General features: G+C 44.4%; 1 protein-coding gene across 1 annotated transcript in view; it reads right to left on the minus strand.

Moving 5' to 3' along the window:
- Window positions 1-16,382, minus strand: part of UCK2 (uridine-cytidine kinase 2) — an 82,877-nt gene that overhangs the window by 17,072 nt on the left and 49,423 nt on the right. Inside the window, exons 2-3 of the mRNA XM_047784023.1 lie at window positions 6,200-6,359; window positions 5,297-5,393 (exon numbers count right to left, since the gene is read on the minus strand). Coding sequence (XP_047639979.1) covers window positions 5,297-5,393; window positions 6,200-6,359 — 257 coding nt within the window. The remainder of the gene's footprint in view (window positions 1-5,296; window positions 5,394-6,199; window positions 6,360-16,382) is intronic.

Raw genomic sequence — 16,382 nt, forward strand, 5'->3', positions numbered from 1 at the left:
TTAACCAATTCCAAGTAAGTAGAACTCACTTGTTTTTTTACTGATCCTACTTGGGATTTGTAGGGCTTTTTGAATCTATGGATGCAGTGAGTTTCATTAATTCTGAAAAAATTGAGCTATTATCTCTTTAGATATTGCCTTTATTCTCTTTCCTTTCCTTCTGATTAGAAAAGTTTCAGGTCTTTTCACTGTCTTTTTTCTGGTTTTCCCTGTCTTTTTCTTTCCTTAACACACTAATGGATGATTTCTTCAGATCAATTCTCTAGTGTTTGAATTGCGTTTTTTAAGGTCCACTTTGCTGCTAAATATGTCTACTGAATCTACTGAGTTTTAAAAGTTTGCCATTGTGTGTTCCATTTTGAGAAGTAATCTTTGTTCTTTTTTTCATACCTGATATGTTCTCATTTTTTTCTTTTTAATTTATATTTTCTTCTTCCAGTTGTATTGAGATATAATTGACATACTGCACTGTATAAATCTAGGATGTACAACATTATTATCTGACTTACATCATAAAATGATCACAATAGGCTTAGTGAATATTCATCATTAATAAAGATAAAATACTTAAAGAAATATTAAAATAGAAAAGAATGTGTGATGAGACGTCTTAGGACTTAGTCTTTTAACTTTCATATGTAATGTACAGCAGTATTAATTTATTACGTTATACATTACATCTCTAGCACTTTTTTTTTGTCTTTTTGCCCTTTCTAGGGCTGCTCCCACAGCATATGGAGGTTCCCAGGCTAGGGGTCTAATAGGAGCTGTAGCCACCAGCCTACGCCACAGCCACAGCAACGCCAGATCTGAGCCGCATCTGTGACCTACAACACATCTCCCGGCAATGCCGGATCCTTAACCCACTGAGCAAGGCCAGGGATCGAACCCATAACCTCATGGTTCCTAGTCGGATTCGTTAACCACTGAGCCACAATGGGAACTCCCACTTATTTATCTTAAAACTAATATGTACCTTTTGACTATCTTCATCTAATTGCCCCTCCTCCCCACTCAACTTCCACCCTCCATGCCCCCACCACCACCAGCACCCCCAGCCCCCACCCCTGAACTAGAAGCTAAAAATTTGATCTCTTTTTCTATGAAGTTATTTGTTTTTTGAGGTATGACCCGACCTACAATACAATGTTACTTGCTGGTACAGAATGTCATGATTTGATGTTTCTGTATGTTTTAAAATCACTACCACGGTGACAGCTGCCGTCTGTCATTATACAAAGATATGATATTATTACTGACTATATTCTCCACACTCTACACTTCCTACGTGGAACTCATTTATTCTGTAGCTGCAAGTTTATACCTCTTAATCCCCCTCTCTATCTCTTCTCCACTTACCCCCTTCCCCTCTAGCAACCACCTGTTCATTCTCTGTATCTCTGACTATTTCTGTTTTGTTTGTTCATTTGCTTTGTTTTTAGATTCCAACACATCTGTGAAATCATACAGTATTTGTCTTTCTCTATCTGCCATATTTCACTTAGCATAATACCCTCTAGGTCCATCCATGTTGTCACACAAATATCTTTCTAAAAAGCTCCTCAGGGACTTCCGTGCAGCCAGGGTAGAGACAGGCCAGTCTAGAAGAATGTCAATCAGGGTGTCCGCTGTGGCTCAGGATAAGGAACCAAACTGGGCAGAGTTCAGAAGCAAGATGGATAGATAAAAGGATCAATGAGTGAAAACAATGAGCCATTCCAGGCAGCTGCCCTGGGCCAAGACAGGGCAGGCAGAAAGGCTCTGCTGGGACACAGAAAGTGTGTGTGCAGGATTCATAAGGTTCCATTTGGAAAACACAGAGTGCAATGACCGTGCTAGTTGACACTACAGACTGACACTCCATCAAGTGCTGATCAGCCTGCCTAACTGACAAGATATGAAAAAGGAGCAGGTGGTTTTCCAAGTCAACAGTCATGCCTCTTCAATCCTGGGACAGCAAGAACAGAACTGCTCTGTGGGTGGTCCCTCCAAGAAGCTGGAATCAATCACTTCCCCAAGTGCACATGTAGGTCTAGGTGGGAAAAGCTATTAAAACAGCTCAGAGCTTAAAACAATATTTATTGAACAACTACTAACCCAGAATGTGCCATGCGCCATATACGGTGCAATATTTCATTTAGGAGTTTAGAGATGGGCTGGGAGGTTCACATAAGAAACCTAGAATAGGGAGTTCCCATCGTGGCTCAGCGGAAATGAATCTGACTAGCATCCATGAGGATGCAGGTTCAATCCCTGCCTTCCTCGGTGGGTTAAGGATCTGCCATTGTCGTGGTTGTGGCATAGGCCAGCAGCTACAGCTCTGATTCAACCCCTGGCCTGGGAACTTCTATATGCTGAGGATGCAGCCTTTTTAAAAAAAGGAAAAAAGAAAAGAAAAGAAAGAAAAGAAAACCAGAGTATTAAAGCATTTAGGATAACTTAGCCCAAACTACTTTTTCTTTTTTTTTCAATTTCTTTTTAGGGCTGCACCTGTAGCATATGAAAGTTCCCAGGCTAGGGGCTGAATTGGAGTTGCAGCTGCCAGCCTACACCACAGCCACAGCAATGCTAGATCCTTAACTCATTAAGGCCAAGGATCAAACCTGCATCTTCATGGATACTAGTTGGGTTTGTAACCCCCTAACCCAATCTTCTAATTTGAGAAATATTCCTCACGATAAAGAAAGGGGAAGACCAGAGAAAGGTATTTGCAGAGAACAGGTGACTTCTCAGTCTTAGCCCATCATTTGTCTGTAGTCACCATGAAAGGCCCATGGGTGGGACAGGATCAGTTAACCCTGAACGTCTGGGTCCCTCACAAGTGGCTCTTGACAGCTGAGGGGATTGCTGTGATCTTCGACAGTCAGAGCTTCACAAGAGAAATGGGCTCTGGGCCACTAAAGAACAAGATTTTAAAACAAAAGGTGTGAGAGAAAAATCTGGAGAAAAAAGAGAGAAATCTGGAGAAAAAAGTGAAATATGTATTGACAGGGAACTCTGCAGGGTTTTGCTGTTGTTGCTAATACATGAACTTGATGGAGCTTGGGCCACACAAGGTACACATCTCTACCTCCCTGCCCCTGACCACCAACCCCCAGATTCTACAGTGATTGGGCCCTGACTCCCACCAACTGCCCTCACTCCCCTCCCTTCCATCAGGCCTTATCCACCTCGCACCCGGGCCTCTCCAAGGGCTCCATAAATAGCACCAGGAATCCTTGTTCCTGCCCCCACAATGATCCTCCACTCCTACATAAGGGCCATCTGTGGCTCCCTATTGCCAAGACACTTGTGCCCTGGTCCTGGGGTTCATGGCCCTTCTGGATCTGAAGGGCCTGCCCACTTCCAAGCCTCCTCCTCCTGCCGCTCTCCCCACACAATGAGCCCCATCCTTCCACACCCAACCAATTGCAACTCCCCACCAAGCTTGCCCCTAAAATGCCTCCCTACCCATCACCTTGGAAATCCCTTTCCCCAACAACTTCTTGGGTTTTCCAATGTACAGCTTAAATACCACTTCCTTTACACAACCTGCTCTAAACACTCTAGCCCTTCCTCTTTTACACTCCTCCACAGGCCTGTACTTTGCTCAAGCTGCATTTTATTTTTTTCTTTTTTGACCACCCCACAGCATATGGACTTCCCAGGCCAGGGTTCAGATCCCAGCCACGGTTGTGACCCAAGGTGCAGCAGTAGAGTGCCAGATCCTTAACCCATTGGGCCAGGTGGGGAATCGAACCTGCATCCCAGGGCTCCCAAGACACCGCCAATACTGTTGTGCCACAGCGGGAACTCCCAGGCTGCATTTTAATTCTGTATAGTGTCCCACCCTGGACTTGAGGTGGTGGGCTAGACTGTCTCTTGTCAACCTGACATCACCAATCATTCCCCCTAAGGCCAGAGAGAATTTGCAGAATCCTTTTCCCTATGTGATCCTAGTTATTCTGCCAATGGGAAACTCAGAAGATGAAAGTGAAATGAATTCCATAATTTTTCAGAAATCATAATAGCCATAAAGAAACTGCAGATATTCCTCGAGTTCCCACTTAGAGGCTCTGGGCCCAGATACAGCAGCTTCTTGGACTTTCCAGGATCTTAGCTTCTTCTCCAGGCTGCCATCAGTAGGGACTAATTTGTCTGATTCTCTGGCTGCAGCCTCCCAGATTTTGGCTCTTCCCCCCCACCCCCATCATTCTTGTTAGCTCCAATTCCTATTCTAAACACCCCTTTATTCATGCACAGTCTATAGAAGTTTGATACAGGAGGCATATCTCGTTCATCAAATCCCCTGCACAAGAGAATGGGGTCCAAGCATTTAAGGAGAAGTTGAGTACCAAAGCAGCCTGGCTTTCCATCACAGGGTGCTCTCTCTTTTCTCCTCCTTCAAACAAATCCTCACCACACCCTCAAGTTCTGAGAAAGTTCATGAGAAGAGCACAGAATGTGTGAGCTACGCTGCATTAAAGGCTGAAGGAAACTACTGAAGGAATACACAGGGAGATAAAGATCGGGCTTTTAATCACTGCAGTAGAAGATGTATGAGATCCAATTTCCCACTAAAAAAATAAAATCAACTCAAGAGCGAATGGAATAAAGGAGCCAGGAAGGGAAATGAAAAGCGGGAAGGAGAAACTTTCACAACAGTCCACAGCTAAAACAACCCTTACTGAGCCATTACTGAGCCAGAAGACAAAGTGAGCAGAGAGCTCTGGGCAACTCTGAAGGAGCTTGGGGATTGGCCAGCAGGACTCCTCCAGGAGCCCCTTTCCACCACTCAGAAGGAAGGAAGCTGTGACGGAGACCAAGCTACCCCTCTTTTCCTAATCAGGAGCATGAAAACCGATAAACAGAAAGGACAGGTCTGATGTGATTGAGAAGCTCTCTGGAGGGTCTAGCCTCTGGTGGTCTCTAGCTCAACCCCAAGGAAACCAGAAGAGCAGAAAGAACAGTTTTCCTTCGTTCTTCCTGGCCTTCCTCTACCCACCGCCCCCTTGCATCTTGTTCCAGGAACAACAACAGCTGGAGGATGTGGATGAGGACCAATGTGCAGTCCCTCACCTGAGTCCAAATTCATGAACCCATCCATCTTTCAGAGTTAATGAAACGTGAGGATCACAATCAGGCTGTTGCAGGAAGCACTGGGACTCCAAGCCCCACGCACACTGCATTCATGGGCACACTGCTGCCACTACCACCCTGTGGGCACCAGGCCGGGTACAGAGGCCTGGAGTTCAAGAAATGGGGACACTCTGGGGAGTAACGGGTAGCCATCCCTGGCCCAGCTCAGCTCACTTACCGGGAATGGGAGACAAAGTCATACACAGGAATCTGGACTGTTTTCCCTTCGGTGATTTCTTTGAGTGTTTTGAAGATGAGTTCATTGTCAAAGGCATCTGAAGGAAATCAAACTGTTAAGATGCTTCTTAACTGTAATAGGATTTCTCCTGTGATGAACGAGGCATCCCTACAAACCTGTATTTCATATATGTTCATGTTAATCACATCCCCTCCCTGTCAAAAAATGCCAGATTTCTACTCAAAGCAGAAGGCAAGCTCCCTATGTCTCAAACCAAAGTGCAGAGATGAGTTCTGAGAAGTGGAGTTCTCTCCTTTTGCCCTAACATACCATTCCTGGCCTCAGGCATCCCTCTCTTCTCTTTAAATCCAGCTGTTGATAACCCAGAAAGCACACTCATGACTAAGGGGATGCAGCAGGCACCACACCCACATGTTTTGACTCCAATGATCCTAAGAACCCCAAACCAGCTAAGGGGCAGTGTGTTGATCTAGGGCTATCAGGGCGAAAATTGTTCAGGCAGCCATACTGGACCATGGAATCCCTTTCTGCCAATCAGTGAATGTAACACACAAGCCATGTGCTGGGTGGTGGCGGAGGGTGTAATACAGGCAGCTCCAGATCAGAGGAGGGGGAGGACCAGCTGTGCGTTTTCTAGCCCATGTCTGGCCCAACCTGAGTATTAGGTCTCTCCACGAGTCACCCTTGTTGAGAAACAATATTTGAGTCACGCACTACAGGATGTGTTGCAAAAGTCCTTCTTTCCTATAAGCCCCACCATAACCCTGCAAAGTACTATTAATCCTGCATTTTAAGGGTGGGAAACAGACTCACAGAAGTTAAGCAACCTCTTCAATTAGCCAACACACACACAACACATGCCCCTTCAACGTCCCAACTCACCCGGGTGATCAAAATTGAATTGGCCTTTCAGGGCTTTGGCCTTCTGCTCTGAAGTGAGGACACGATAGAAGCTGTCCTGGCTCAGGATGACCACCTGCTTCTGGCGATAGTCTACCTCATTCTGTCCCAGGAGCTGCACAATCTTAGCACAAACGGAAGACTGTAAGGAGAGAAGAGAACATGGGATAAAGGGAGGTCCAGTCACTGAAATGGTGCACATGCCCTAAGCAAAGGGCTTTGGAAGGAAAAACCCAAAGGCTACCATCTTGGATGATGGATTAGGGGAAGAGAGGATACACCTGCTGCTGGGAAGGAAATCTGGGGACTCCAAAAGTCTCTCTTCCTCCCCTTTTTAAGACTGCACTCATGGCACATGGAAGTTCCCAGGCTAGGGGTTGAATAGAAGCTGTAGCTGCCAGCCTACACGACAGCCACAGTAACACAGGATCCGAGTCATATCTGGACCTACACCACAGCTCAGGGCAACGCCAGACCCTTAATCCACTGAGCAAGACCAGGGTCAAACCCACGTCCTCATGGATGCTAGTCAAGCTCATTACCACTGAGCCGCAATGGGAACGTCTTTCCTCTCCTTCCTTAATACAACTTACTACGCTCAGGTATCCATGGTGAAGAGAAGGGGAGGAGGGCAGTAATTTCTCCCCCCTCTTCCATAAAGCCCTAAAGTCATCAATTAAAGGTGATACTACTTTATCCATCCCTGCTTGCACCCGGGTATAAGTACACAGAAAAGGCAGCAGAAAGTGGGAAAAGGGCACGTTGATAAAGTACTAATGTTTGGCCAAAGGGCCTCTGGGTCACGAAGTGACTGGCCATTCACAAGACATCTCTCAGCCCCCGCCCATCTCTTCAGTCCATGGAATCTCACAGCAGAGAGCTCAGCTAGTTTAGCATAAGGCCAAGGTGGTGGCTTCCATCCTATTTCTGTTGGTTTCTTTTGCTCTCGTCCATAGCTGTGGACTTTATCATTCTCACAGTACACCAGGCTGCCTTTTCACAGATGTGTGAAAAGCATACTTACGGAGCAGGAGACATAACCATCATCACCAATACCTGAAGCAACGTAAGGCTATCCCAACTAGAGTGGAGATGCCAGTTCCAGATGAACTCAACACTACATGCTTTGCAACATGTTGCTAGTAATACATATCTGCCTCTTCTCTCCAGTAACATATATATATATTATATATATATATATATAATATATATATATATATATATTTTTTTTTTTTTTTGCTTTTTTAGGGCCAAACCCATGGCATATGTATGTTCCCTGGCTAGGGGTTGAGTTGGGGCTACAGCAGCCAGCCTATGCCACAGCCACACAGCAGAGGATCTGAACTGTGTCTATGACCTACACCACAACTCATGACACGATGGATCCTGGACCCACTGAGTGAAGCCAGGGATCAAACCTGCATCATCACAGATACTAGTCGGATTGGTTTCCACTGTGCCACAGCATACAGAAATTCTCGGACCAGGGATTGAACTCGTGCCACAGTAGTGATAATGCCGGCTCCTTAACTTGCTGTGCTACCAGGGAACTCTAACATACACTCTTTAGAAAGGAAAAAGTATAAAAATAAGTGCATTCCAAAGAATGATACAGTGAGGGACTGTACTTAGCAAATATTTTCTTCATTTGACACAAAGATTAATTTAAAAATAAAAATGTCTACCTTACAAAATCTATAGAAGCTCTAACTCAAATCCCCATGTATGAAACTGGTTGACCTAATTTATAATAAATGAAAAAATCAGCACAGTTCAAGGTTTCTTGGGCTCAGACTTAGGAGCCTAACTATTGAACTTATTTTACCAACTGATTTTTTTTTTTTTTGGCTTTTTTTTTTTGGCCTTTTCTAGGGCTGCTCCCTTGGCACGTGGAGGTTCCCAGGCTAGGGGTCCAATCGGAGCTGTAGCCACCAGCCTACACCAGAGCCACAGTGACACAGGATCTGAGCCGCGTCTGCAACCTACACCACAGTTCACGGCAACGCCACTGAGCAAGGCGAGGGATGGAACCCAAAACCTCATGGTTCCTAGTCAGATTCGTTAACCACTGCGCCACGACGGGAACTCCACCAACTGATTTTAATAGAGAAAAACTAGGATGCTTTTCAAAGTTACAATTTTGTTTGTTTGTTTGTTTTGTTGTTGTTGTTCTTCTAGAGCTGCAGCTGTAGCATATGGAAGTTCCCAGGCTAGGGGGTCAAAGTGGAGCTGTAGCTGCCGGCCTACACCACAGTCACAGCAACTCAGGATCCAAGAGGCGTCTGCAACCTACACCACAGCTCATGGCAACACCGGATCGTTAACCCAATGAGCAAGGCCAGGGATCGAACCTGCATCCTCATGGATACTAGTCAGATTCATTTCCGCTGAGCCATGATGGGAACTCCAAAGTTACAATTCTTATAAAGTATCTGATTTGTCTGACATAAGGAAAACTGGCCATTCCTGTTGCCCTAGTCAATGCAAATTAAAACTACTTTGCACAATATGTCCTATTGCACAAGTTGTGAAACATACTACCAAATAAGGATCTGTGGAGGAACAATATTTTGACTCAATTTTTAATTATTGAGTAAAAGTATTTTATTTTTATGATATTTTTGCATATTAACCCAAAAAAAGGCATTTAAACTATTTAAAATTTTTGGAACTACAGAAGTGCCACCAAAAGGAAAAAATAACATAAAAAGCTTGCATGACTTAACTAGATTCAAAAATGAAAATGCTACAACAGAATCAAAGGTTATGTGCAATTGGAAACTCTAAGTTTTTACAGAGCTCCTGTCGTGGTTCAGTGGCTAATGAACCTGAGTAGTATCCACGGGATGTGGGTTCAATCCCTGGTCTTGCTCAGTAGGTTAAGGATGTGGCATTGCCATGAGCTGTGGTGTAGGTCACAGAAGCAGCTCTGATCCCATGTTGCTGTGGTTGTGGAGTAGACTGGCAGTTACAGCCTCGATTTGACACCTAGCCTGGGAACTTCCACATGCTTCTGGTGCGGCCCTCAAAAGACCAAAGACCAAAAAAAAGAAAAAAGAAAGAAAGAAACTCTAAATTTTTCAACATGCATAGGCCCATAATTTCCTTCGCCTAACTTCTTATATCCTAAGGCTATGAGAGCCTTCACCAGTAGACAGAATTCCTTCTAGAAGTCCAAAGAACAAAAATGAAAAGATGGATTTGTGGAGCCAGATACATATAACTTATCAGGTTATTCAACTAATTAAAACTCATTAAATATTTTTAGTAAGAACAGTAATCCTACCCAGCCAAAAAAAAAAAAAAAAAGGCATATAAAGAAGTTACCAAAAAATTTTTTAAAAAAAGAAATAAAATTACTCTAAGAAAAAAAAAAAAAGTTACAGTACTGGAGTTCCTGTCGTGGCACAGGGAAACAAATCCGACTAGGAACCATGAGGTTGTGGGTTCAATCCCTGGCCTTGCTCAGTGGGTTAAGGATCTGGCATTGCCGTGAGCTGTGGTGTAGGTCGCAGACTCAGCTCGGAGCCCACGTTGCTGTGGCTCTGGCATAGCCTGGCAGCTACAGCTCCAATTAGACCCCTAGCCTGGGAACCTCCACATGCCGTGGGAGCGGCCCTAGAAAAAGGCAAAAAGACAAAAAAAAAATAAAAAATAAAAAATAAATAAATAAAATAAATAAGAAATTAAAAAATAAATAAACAACAAGGACCCACTATATAGCTTAGGGAACTATAGTCAATCATCTTGTAATACCTATAAAAAAAGAATATGAGAAATACATTATACATGATATGTATTTCTTTTTCATATACATTACTTATGTATAAAATGTGTGTGTGTATATATCACTTTGCAGTACACCTGAAAAAAACACAACATTGTAAATCAACCATACTTTAAAAAAAAAAAAAAAAAAAAAGGCAGTCAGAAGTTCCAAGGCAAAAGAAATCCTTTATCACTCAGGAGATAAACATCACTGCAAGAACCAGCAAAGAAACTCTTGCCTCTAGGTTAACCTAGATTTTCCTAACATTTTCTTCTTCCTGGAATCAGGAAGACAGATACATGGGGAGAGGGAGGGTTCCTGGTACTATTCGCCCTGCTGGTGCAATTGGGAGGCAGAAGCCCTTCAGAGGTTCCACTCTGCAGTGAGTGGATGGTCTTTTCCTTACTTAAAAATGCCCTCCTTTAAGTCCCTTTCACTTTATTTTTCCTTCTCCATAATCCTGCCCTCTTCTAAAGGATGCTCTGGAGTTGCAAACTGTCCTGTTCCCTTAAAAAAAAAAAGGAAACAATTCATTAATGACAGGGATTGAGACGGCAGGCCATCATAAGCTTGTAGAATGCTCAAAATGGGAGCAGGTACAATGGCTGTGGTGGGCTAAGACACATTAAAATAATGAGTCACAAAAACACAAATACCATATGATCCCACTCACAGGAGGTATCTAGAGCGGTCAAACTCATAGAAACAGAAGGTAGAATGGAGGTGGCCAAGGGCTCAGAGTAATCGATATAGTTTGTGTTACATGATAAAAACGTTCTGGAGATCTGTTGCCCAACAATACACTCAACACTACTGAAGGGTATGCTTAAATATGGTTTAAGATGAGAAATTTTACATTATGTGATATTTTACATTTAAAATAATAATTATGGGAGTTCTCAATGTGACTCAGTGGAAGGATGCAGGTTCACTGGCCTTGCTCAGTGGATTAAGGATCCAGTGTTGCCGTGAGCTGTGGTCAAAGTCGCAGATGCAGGTCGGATCCTTCATTGCTGTGGCTGTGGTATAGGCCGGCAGCTACAGCTCCGATTCAACCCCTAGCCTGGGAACCTCCATATGCCTCAGATGTGGCCCTAAAAAAAAAAAAAAAATGATGATGATGATGATAACAAGAGTTCACATTTAAGAGGCAGTTTCCTACTAATTTAAGAGGCAGTTTCCTCCTATGTGCTAGATACTGGGCTCCACATTTTTAAATTATCTCATTTACTTATTACAACTCTGTATGGTGGCCATTATCATTATACCCACTCTACTGGCAGTGAAGACCAAGGTGAGGTGACTTGCCCAAGGCAAGTGGCTGTGGAGCCAAGATTCCAAGCCAAAGAGTCCAACTCCAGAGCCCACCCTCCTTCCAGTTGTACCTCACAGGCAAACTGGCAGCACCCATGGAGGTGGAGGTAAACTCAGTGTTTCATAAATCTCCACAGGTAGTGCAATGCATCCAGAATATACCCTGTCCCTGCTGCTTCTAGCACATTATTTTTAAAGAGAAGGGGAGGGGACAGCAACAAGTCGGCTAGGACTGCTGTCTGAATACAAAGTTAAGATCAGGAGTTCCCGTTGTGCACAGTGGAAATGAATCCGACTGGTATCCCTGAAGATGCTGGTTCAATCCTTGGCCTCAATCAGTGGGTCGGGGATCCGGCGTTGACATGAGCTGTGGTGTAGGTCACAGACATGGCTTGGATCCTGCGCTGCTGTGGCTGTGGTGCAGGCTGGCGGCTGTAGCTTCCATTTGACCCCTAGCCTGGGAACTTCCATATGCTATGGGTACAGCCCTAAAAAGCAAAAAAAAATCAAACAACAAAAAAAACCCCAACAAAGTTAAGATCAATATGAGATTATCTTTCAAAAAAGAGAAAAAAACATATGCGAGAATCAGTGAAGGTGATTTATCATTTCTTTACTCCTGTGCCATTTTGAAGATATTATCTCACTTAATTCTATGACAACAAGATCATACTTTATCTTTTTTTCTTTTTCCTAATAAGGAAACAAAGCTTAGAAATTTCAGTCAAGTTAAATGACTTGCTCAAGCTTATGGAGCTGAATCTCAAGCCACAGATCTTCTAATTCCAAATGCACAATTCTTTTCACTATTGCAGAAGTGAGGGAGCTTCAGCATCAGCTCCAATATGCTCTGTAAATTTACTCCACTTCCAGAAAACAGGGAGAGAGTGGGTTAGAAATGTAATACTGTTTTGTCCCACTGTGTCATTATAGTCAATATTTATGTTAAATTTCACTGAATTTCAAGGCAGGGAAGTGATTTGTATACCAAAAAGAAGCTAAAAGTACACACGCACACACAATATTTGGAACCTAAATTTGGATTATATCCAAAAGAATTCGGTTGTTAGGAGCCAGTAATTTGAGGGCAGGGGAGGGGATAGAAAATTCTTTTAAGAAAAACCTATGGGGTTAAACCTCACAAGCAGCTAGGGTGATGGAAAACGACTCAGGATGACTTGAAGACTCCTGCCTGTGTTATCATTCTGAGAACATGCCAACCCTGGACTTCATCACTAGGCCAGTCCACCAGCTATGCTGACCAACACGACGGACTCCTTCTTCAGGAACGTAGCCCATTTGGGAAGCCCCAGGAGCAGTCAACGCCCATCACCAGGCCCTTGAAGCTCACAGTTTCCAACAGGGCAGCTGCTGAGTCCAGAGAGGTTCCCATATTGCTAAGAAAGTAGAGAAATTCTCAGAATTGAATCTCACATAGGAGGTGGCTCAGACAGGGGGTTTCTAGGGGGTGTGTCTTCCTGGATCCACTCCCTAAGATCTTCTTGTCCAATTCCAATACTGCTGAATGAAGAAAACCAACACACAAACAGCAAACGAGCTCTGGTAGCCTTTTTGTTGGGTAAACCCCCAACTACCCCAACACATAACCTGATGGAACCCAGGCTGGTCAGCTCAGAGCAGCATAGCTCAGCTTACAGAGGGCCTCAGGCTGGGTGTGTCCCCAGAGGACAGGGCAGGTATTTCTCATGGGCAACCTTACAGATGCACACAGGCTAAGGGCTATGCTGTCAGTGTTTCAGAATCCCATCAAGCTGTCTATTCCACTCTGAGTGAGCATAGCTCTGATGGAGGAAAACCTAGCAACCACACAGCCCAGGGCTTAAAATAGGCAGCCAGCTACAGGTGAGGTACCTGGCTCATCACTTCCTCCCCACTCTTCTGAATGGGTTGTGGACATCTGGTAACACCTGCCCTGAATGAACCACACAGCAGCTAAGAGTGCAAAAAGGCCAGGTGCTTAGACTCTTCAGGTGAACACCTTTACCCTGGGACTGCATACAAGTCACCTCAATAACTCTTGACAGCAGCTCTCCCTGTCACCATCATTAAGTAGGAAACACTCCACCAACTTATATGGTGTGCAGCACGGCCCCCCAGACATTACATTCACTTCTTTGGGGGCAGGGGTTGCTCCCCATGCAGGTCAGAAGCTCTAATTGATGAGAAAACCAGAGGCCCAGTTATCTACCCCGAGACAGAACAAAGCTCAAACCTGCTGACTAGATTGCTGGTCAAACCAACTACATGGCAGCAATAGGGAGGTATCCTCATTGCTTCTCCAGGGAAGATCTATAAGGCCAACCAGCCTAGGGGTCATGGACAACCCCAGAACCCATGTACTAAGTGGATTCTCCTAGCTATAATACAATTATCACCACCACATACACACTCTCTCTCTCTCTCACACACACACACACACACACAAATAAATGAGATCTATACCCACTAAGTTGCTATATTATAAAAAGGATCTTAGACACCAAAAAGCAGCCATGGGTCAATCCAATAACTAAGAGCTTCCAGAGCACAGGGACCGGTTATGACTCAGCTTTCATTCCCAGGGCCTGGCAGGCCTTGGCACCTGGGGAGTCACTCAAATGTGGCTCAGTGGATTACTACCACAGGAAACGTCTGAATTGATGGCCCAGTTTTCTTTCTCCTTCAGATCTGGAATTTCAAAAATACAGTCTGCCCTGCTCATCTTTAGCATCAGTGTTGATATCATCCTAAAGTACATAACATACTCAGAGACAACTAGTCATGTACTCAAATCTCACCCTGAGTTTTAGCTGAGCTCAGGACTACATTTCCTAGCATCCCTTGCAGCTTGTGATTATACTAAGTTCTGACCAATTAGAGGTGTGAAGTGGCAGCTTCCTGTAATCTCCTTAAAGGATCCGAATCCCCTTTTGACTCGCTTCTTCCTATTGACTGGAATGAAGATTGGATGGCTGGAGCTCAAGCAGCCACTCTGTAGCATTGATATCATGCTAACTAAGGGTGGTAGAGCAGCTAAACTAAGGGTAGAATAGCTACATAAAGGAGCCACAGACTCAAATGATCATAAAGCTGAGATAGGAATGATGTAACTTATCTTGCTTAAACACAGTTGCTTGAAGTTTTCTGCCATTTTTCAACTTAATCCTAATGTCAACATTCACATACCCAATATACCTTGGAATAAAGGTCCTCTTGAAAGCTGGGCAATTATCCCATCCTGGGCCAGGAGGCTGCCTTGTTCATCACAGGTGACACAAGCATCTCATCAGCCAAGTAATGTCTTTGTGAGTTTTAAAAGGTGAGGTAAAGAGTATTTGCCTGGACCAATGTCCCCAGGCCACTGGGCACCTCTGTGCCACCTGCCAGCCTCTATTTACCCTGATGTGTCAGGGTGGAATTAAACATCCTCCCCATCTTTCGGCACCTCGTGTGCTACAGGCCAAGTGCTATGAAGCAGTGGCTGGGAGGGGGAAAACCAATATGAGATGAAAAACTCCCCACAACAGAAGCTCTCAGTACCGAGTTCCCATCATGGCTCAGTGGTTAACAAATCTGACTAGCATCCATGAGGACGCAGGTTCCATCCCTGGCCTTGCTCAGTGGGCTAAGGATCCAGCATTGCTGTGAGCTATGGTGGAGACCACAGATCTGGCTTGGAGCCTGTGTTGCTGTGGTGTAGGCAAGCAACTACAGCTTCGATTCAACGCCCAGCCTAGAAAACTCCATATGCCATGGGTGTGGCCCTTAAAATTAAAAAAAAAAAAAAAAAAAAGAAGAAGCTCTCAGTATTAATTCCTGGCCCATGTTGGTACTGCAAAGGCAGTCCATCCTAGAAAAACCCAGCTATTAGCCTGCACCTGAGAAAAATTCTGGTTGAGCAACGATCACCAATTTAAACATAATCCCAGGACTTCTCAGTGAATTGTCAATCTAAATTCTATTCCTAGCAAGGAATTTTAAAAGTTCACTTCTGAGTTTGTAAAACTACAGAGTTAGCTCTGTTCTCTTTGATGTCATGCATGCCTACGGAGAAACCCCCTCAAAGAAGACTTATTCAAGGTAGTTCCCTGGTGGTCTAGTGATTAGGACTCAGTGCTTTCACCACTGCGGCTCGGGTTCAATCCCTGGTCTGAAAACTGAGATCCCACATCAAGCCACTGCGTGTCGTGGCAAAAAAAAAAAAAAAAACTTATGAAATTAAAGTGGAAAATCAACTGAGGAATGATGAACAATAACACCCAAAACAGCTGCATGCCAAGAACTGTCCTCAGGACTTTACATTTACTACAGTATGTAATCCTCGAACCAACTCTGTGAGGTGTGTGTTTTATGGTGCCCCTCTTACCCAAGCAGGAACTGTAAGCAGAGAGAGGTAGATTAAGAGACCTGGCCCAAGATCAGACAGCTCGAGAGCAGCTGAGCTGGTCTTCAAACTCAGGCAAGCTGGCTTCAGGATGCATGCTCTTAACAACCACACACACTGCCTGCCCTGCCACCGCAACAGAAAGGGATGGAAAGTCTTCTCTTCCCAAGAGCCACGGTGACCCTACAAACACAGGTGCCATGCCTGCAACAAATATTTCGGGAGCTGCCAAGAATAGCACATGTTCAGAAAGGCTCTGTATTTCCTCCCTGCAGACTCTGCAGAGCTCAGGCTTGTTGGACTTCCTTAGAAGTTAGTTTTCCTGATAAATATGTTACTAAGAAAGACAAGTCACTTCTGATTCCCTATACACTCCCCGGTAGAAAACAGAATGAATCTATGTATGTGCTAAAGGGCGCCAGGACTGATGCTCCGGGAAACAGGTGCTTGGGAGCAGAAACGAGTCACCTCTTTAAAACTTCAACACATGAATACAGATGCGCTCCCACTGGCAGAACCCTTTTAGAAAGCTATACAGTGTAAGAAGCAAAACAGCATTTCCTGAGAGTACCCTGGTGGTCTTGTGGTTGGGATTCAGTGTTTTCACTGCTGCAGTGCAGGTGCAAGCCCTGGTCTGGGAACTGAGATCCCACATCAAGTCACTGCATGCTACAGTAGCCAAGAATAACAACAATAAT

Source organism: Phacochoerus africanus, chromosome 6, assembly GCF_016906955.1.
Source record: "Phacochoerus africanus isolate WHEZ1 chromosome 6, ROS_Pafr_v1, whole genome shotgun sequence".
In the NCBI taxonomy this organism is placed as follows: domain Eukaryota; kingdom Metazoa; phylum Chordata; class Mammalia; order Artiodactyla; family Suidae; genus Phacochoerus; species Phacochoerus africanus.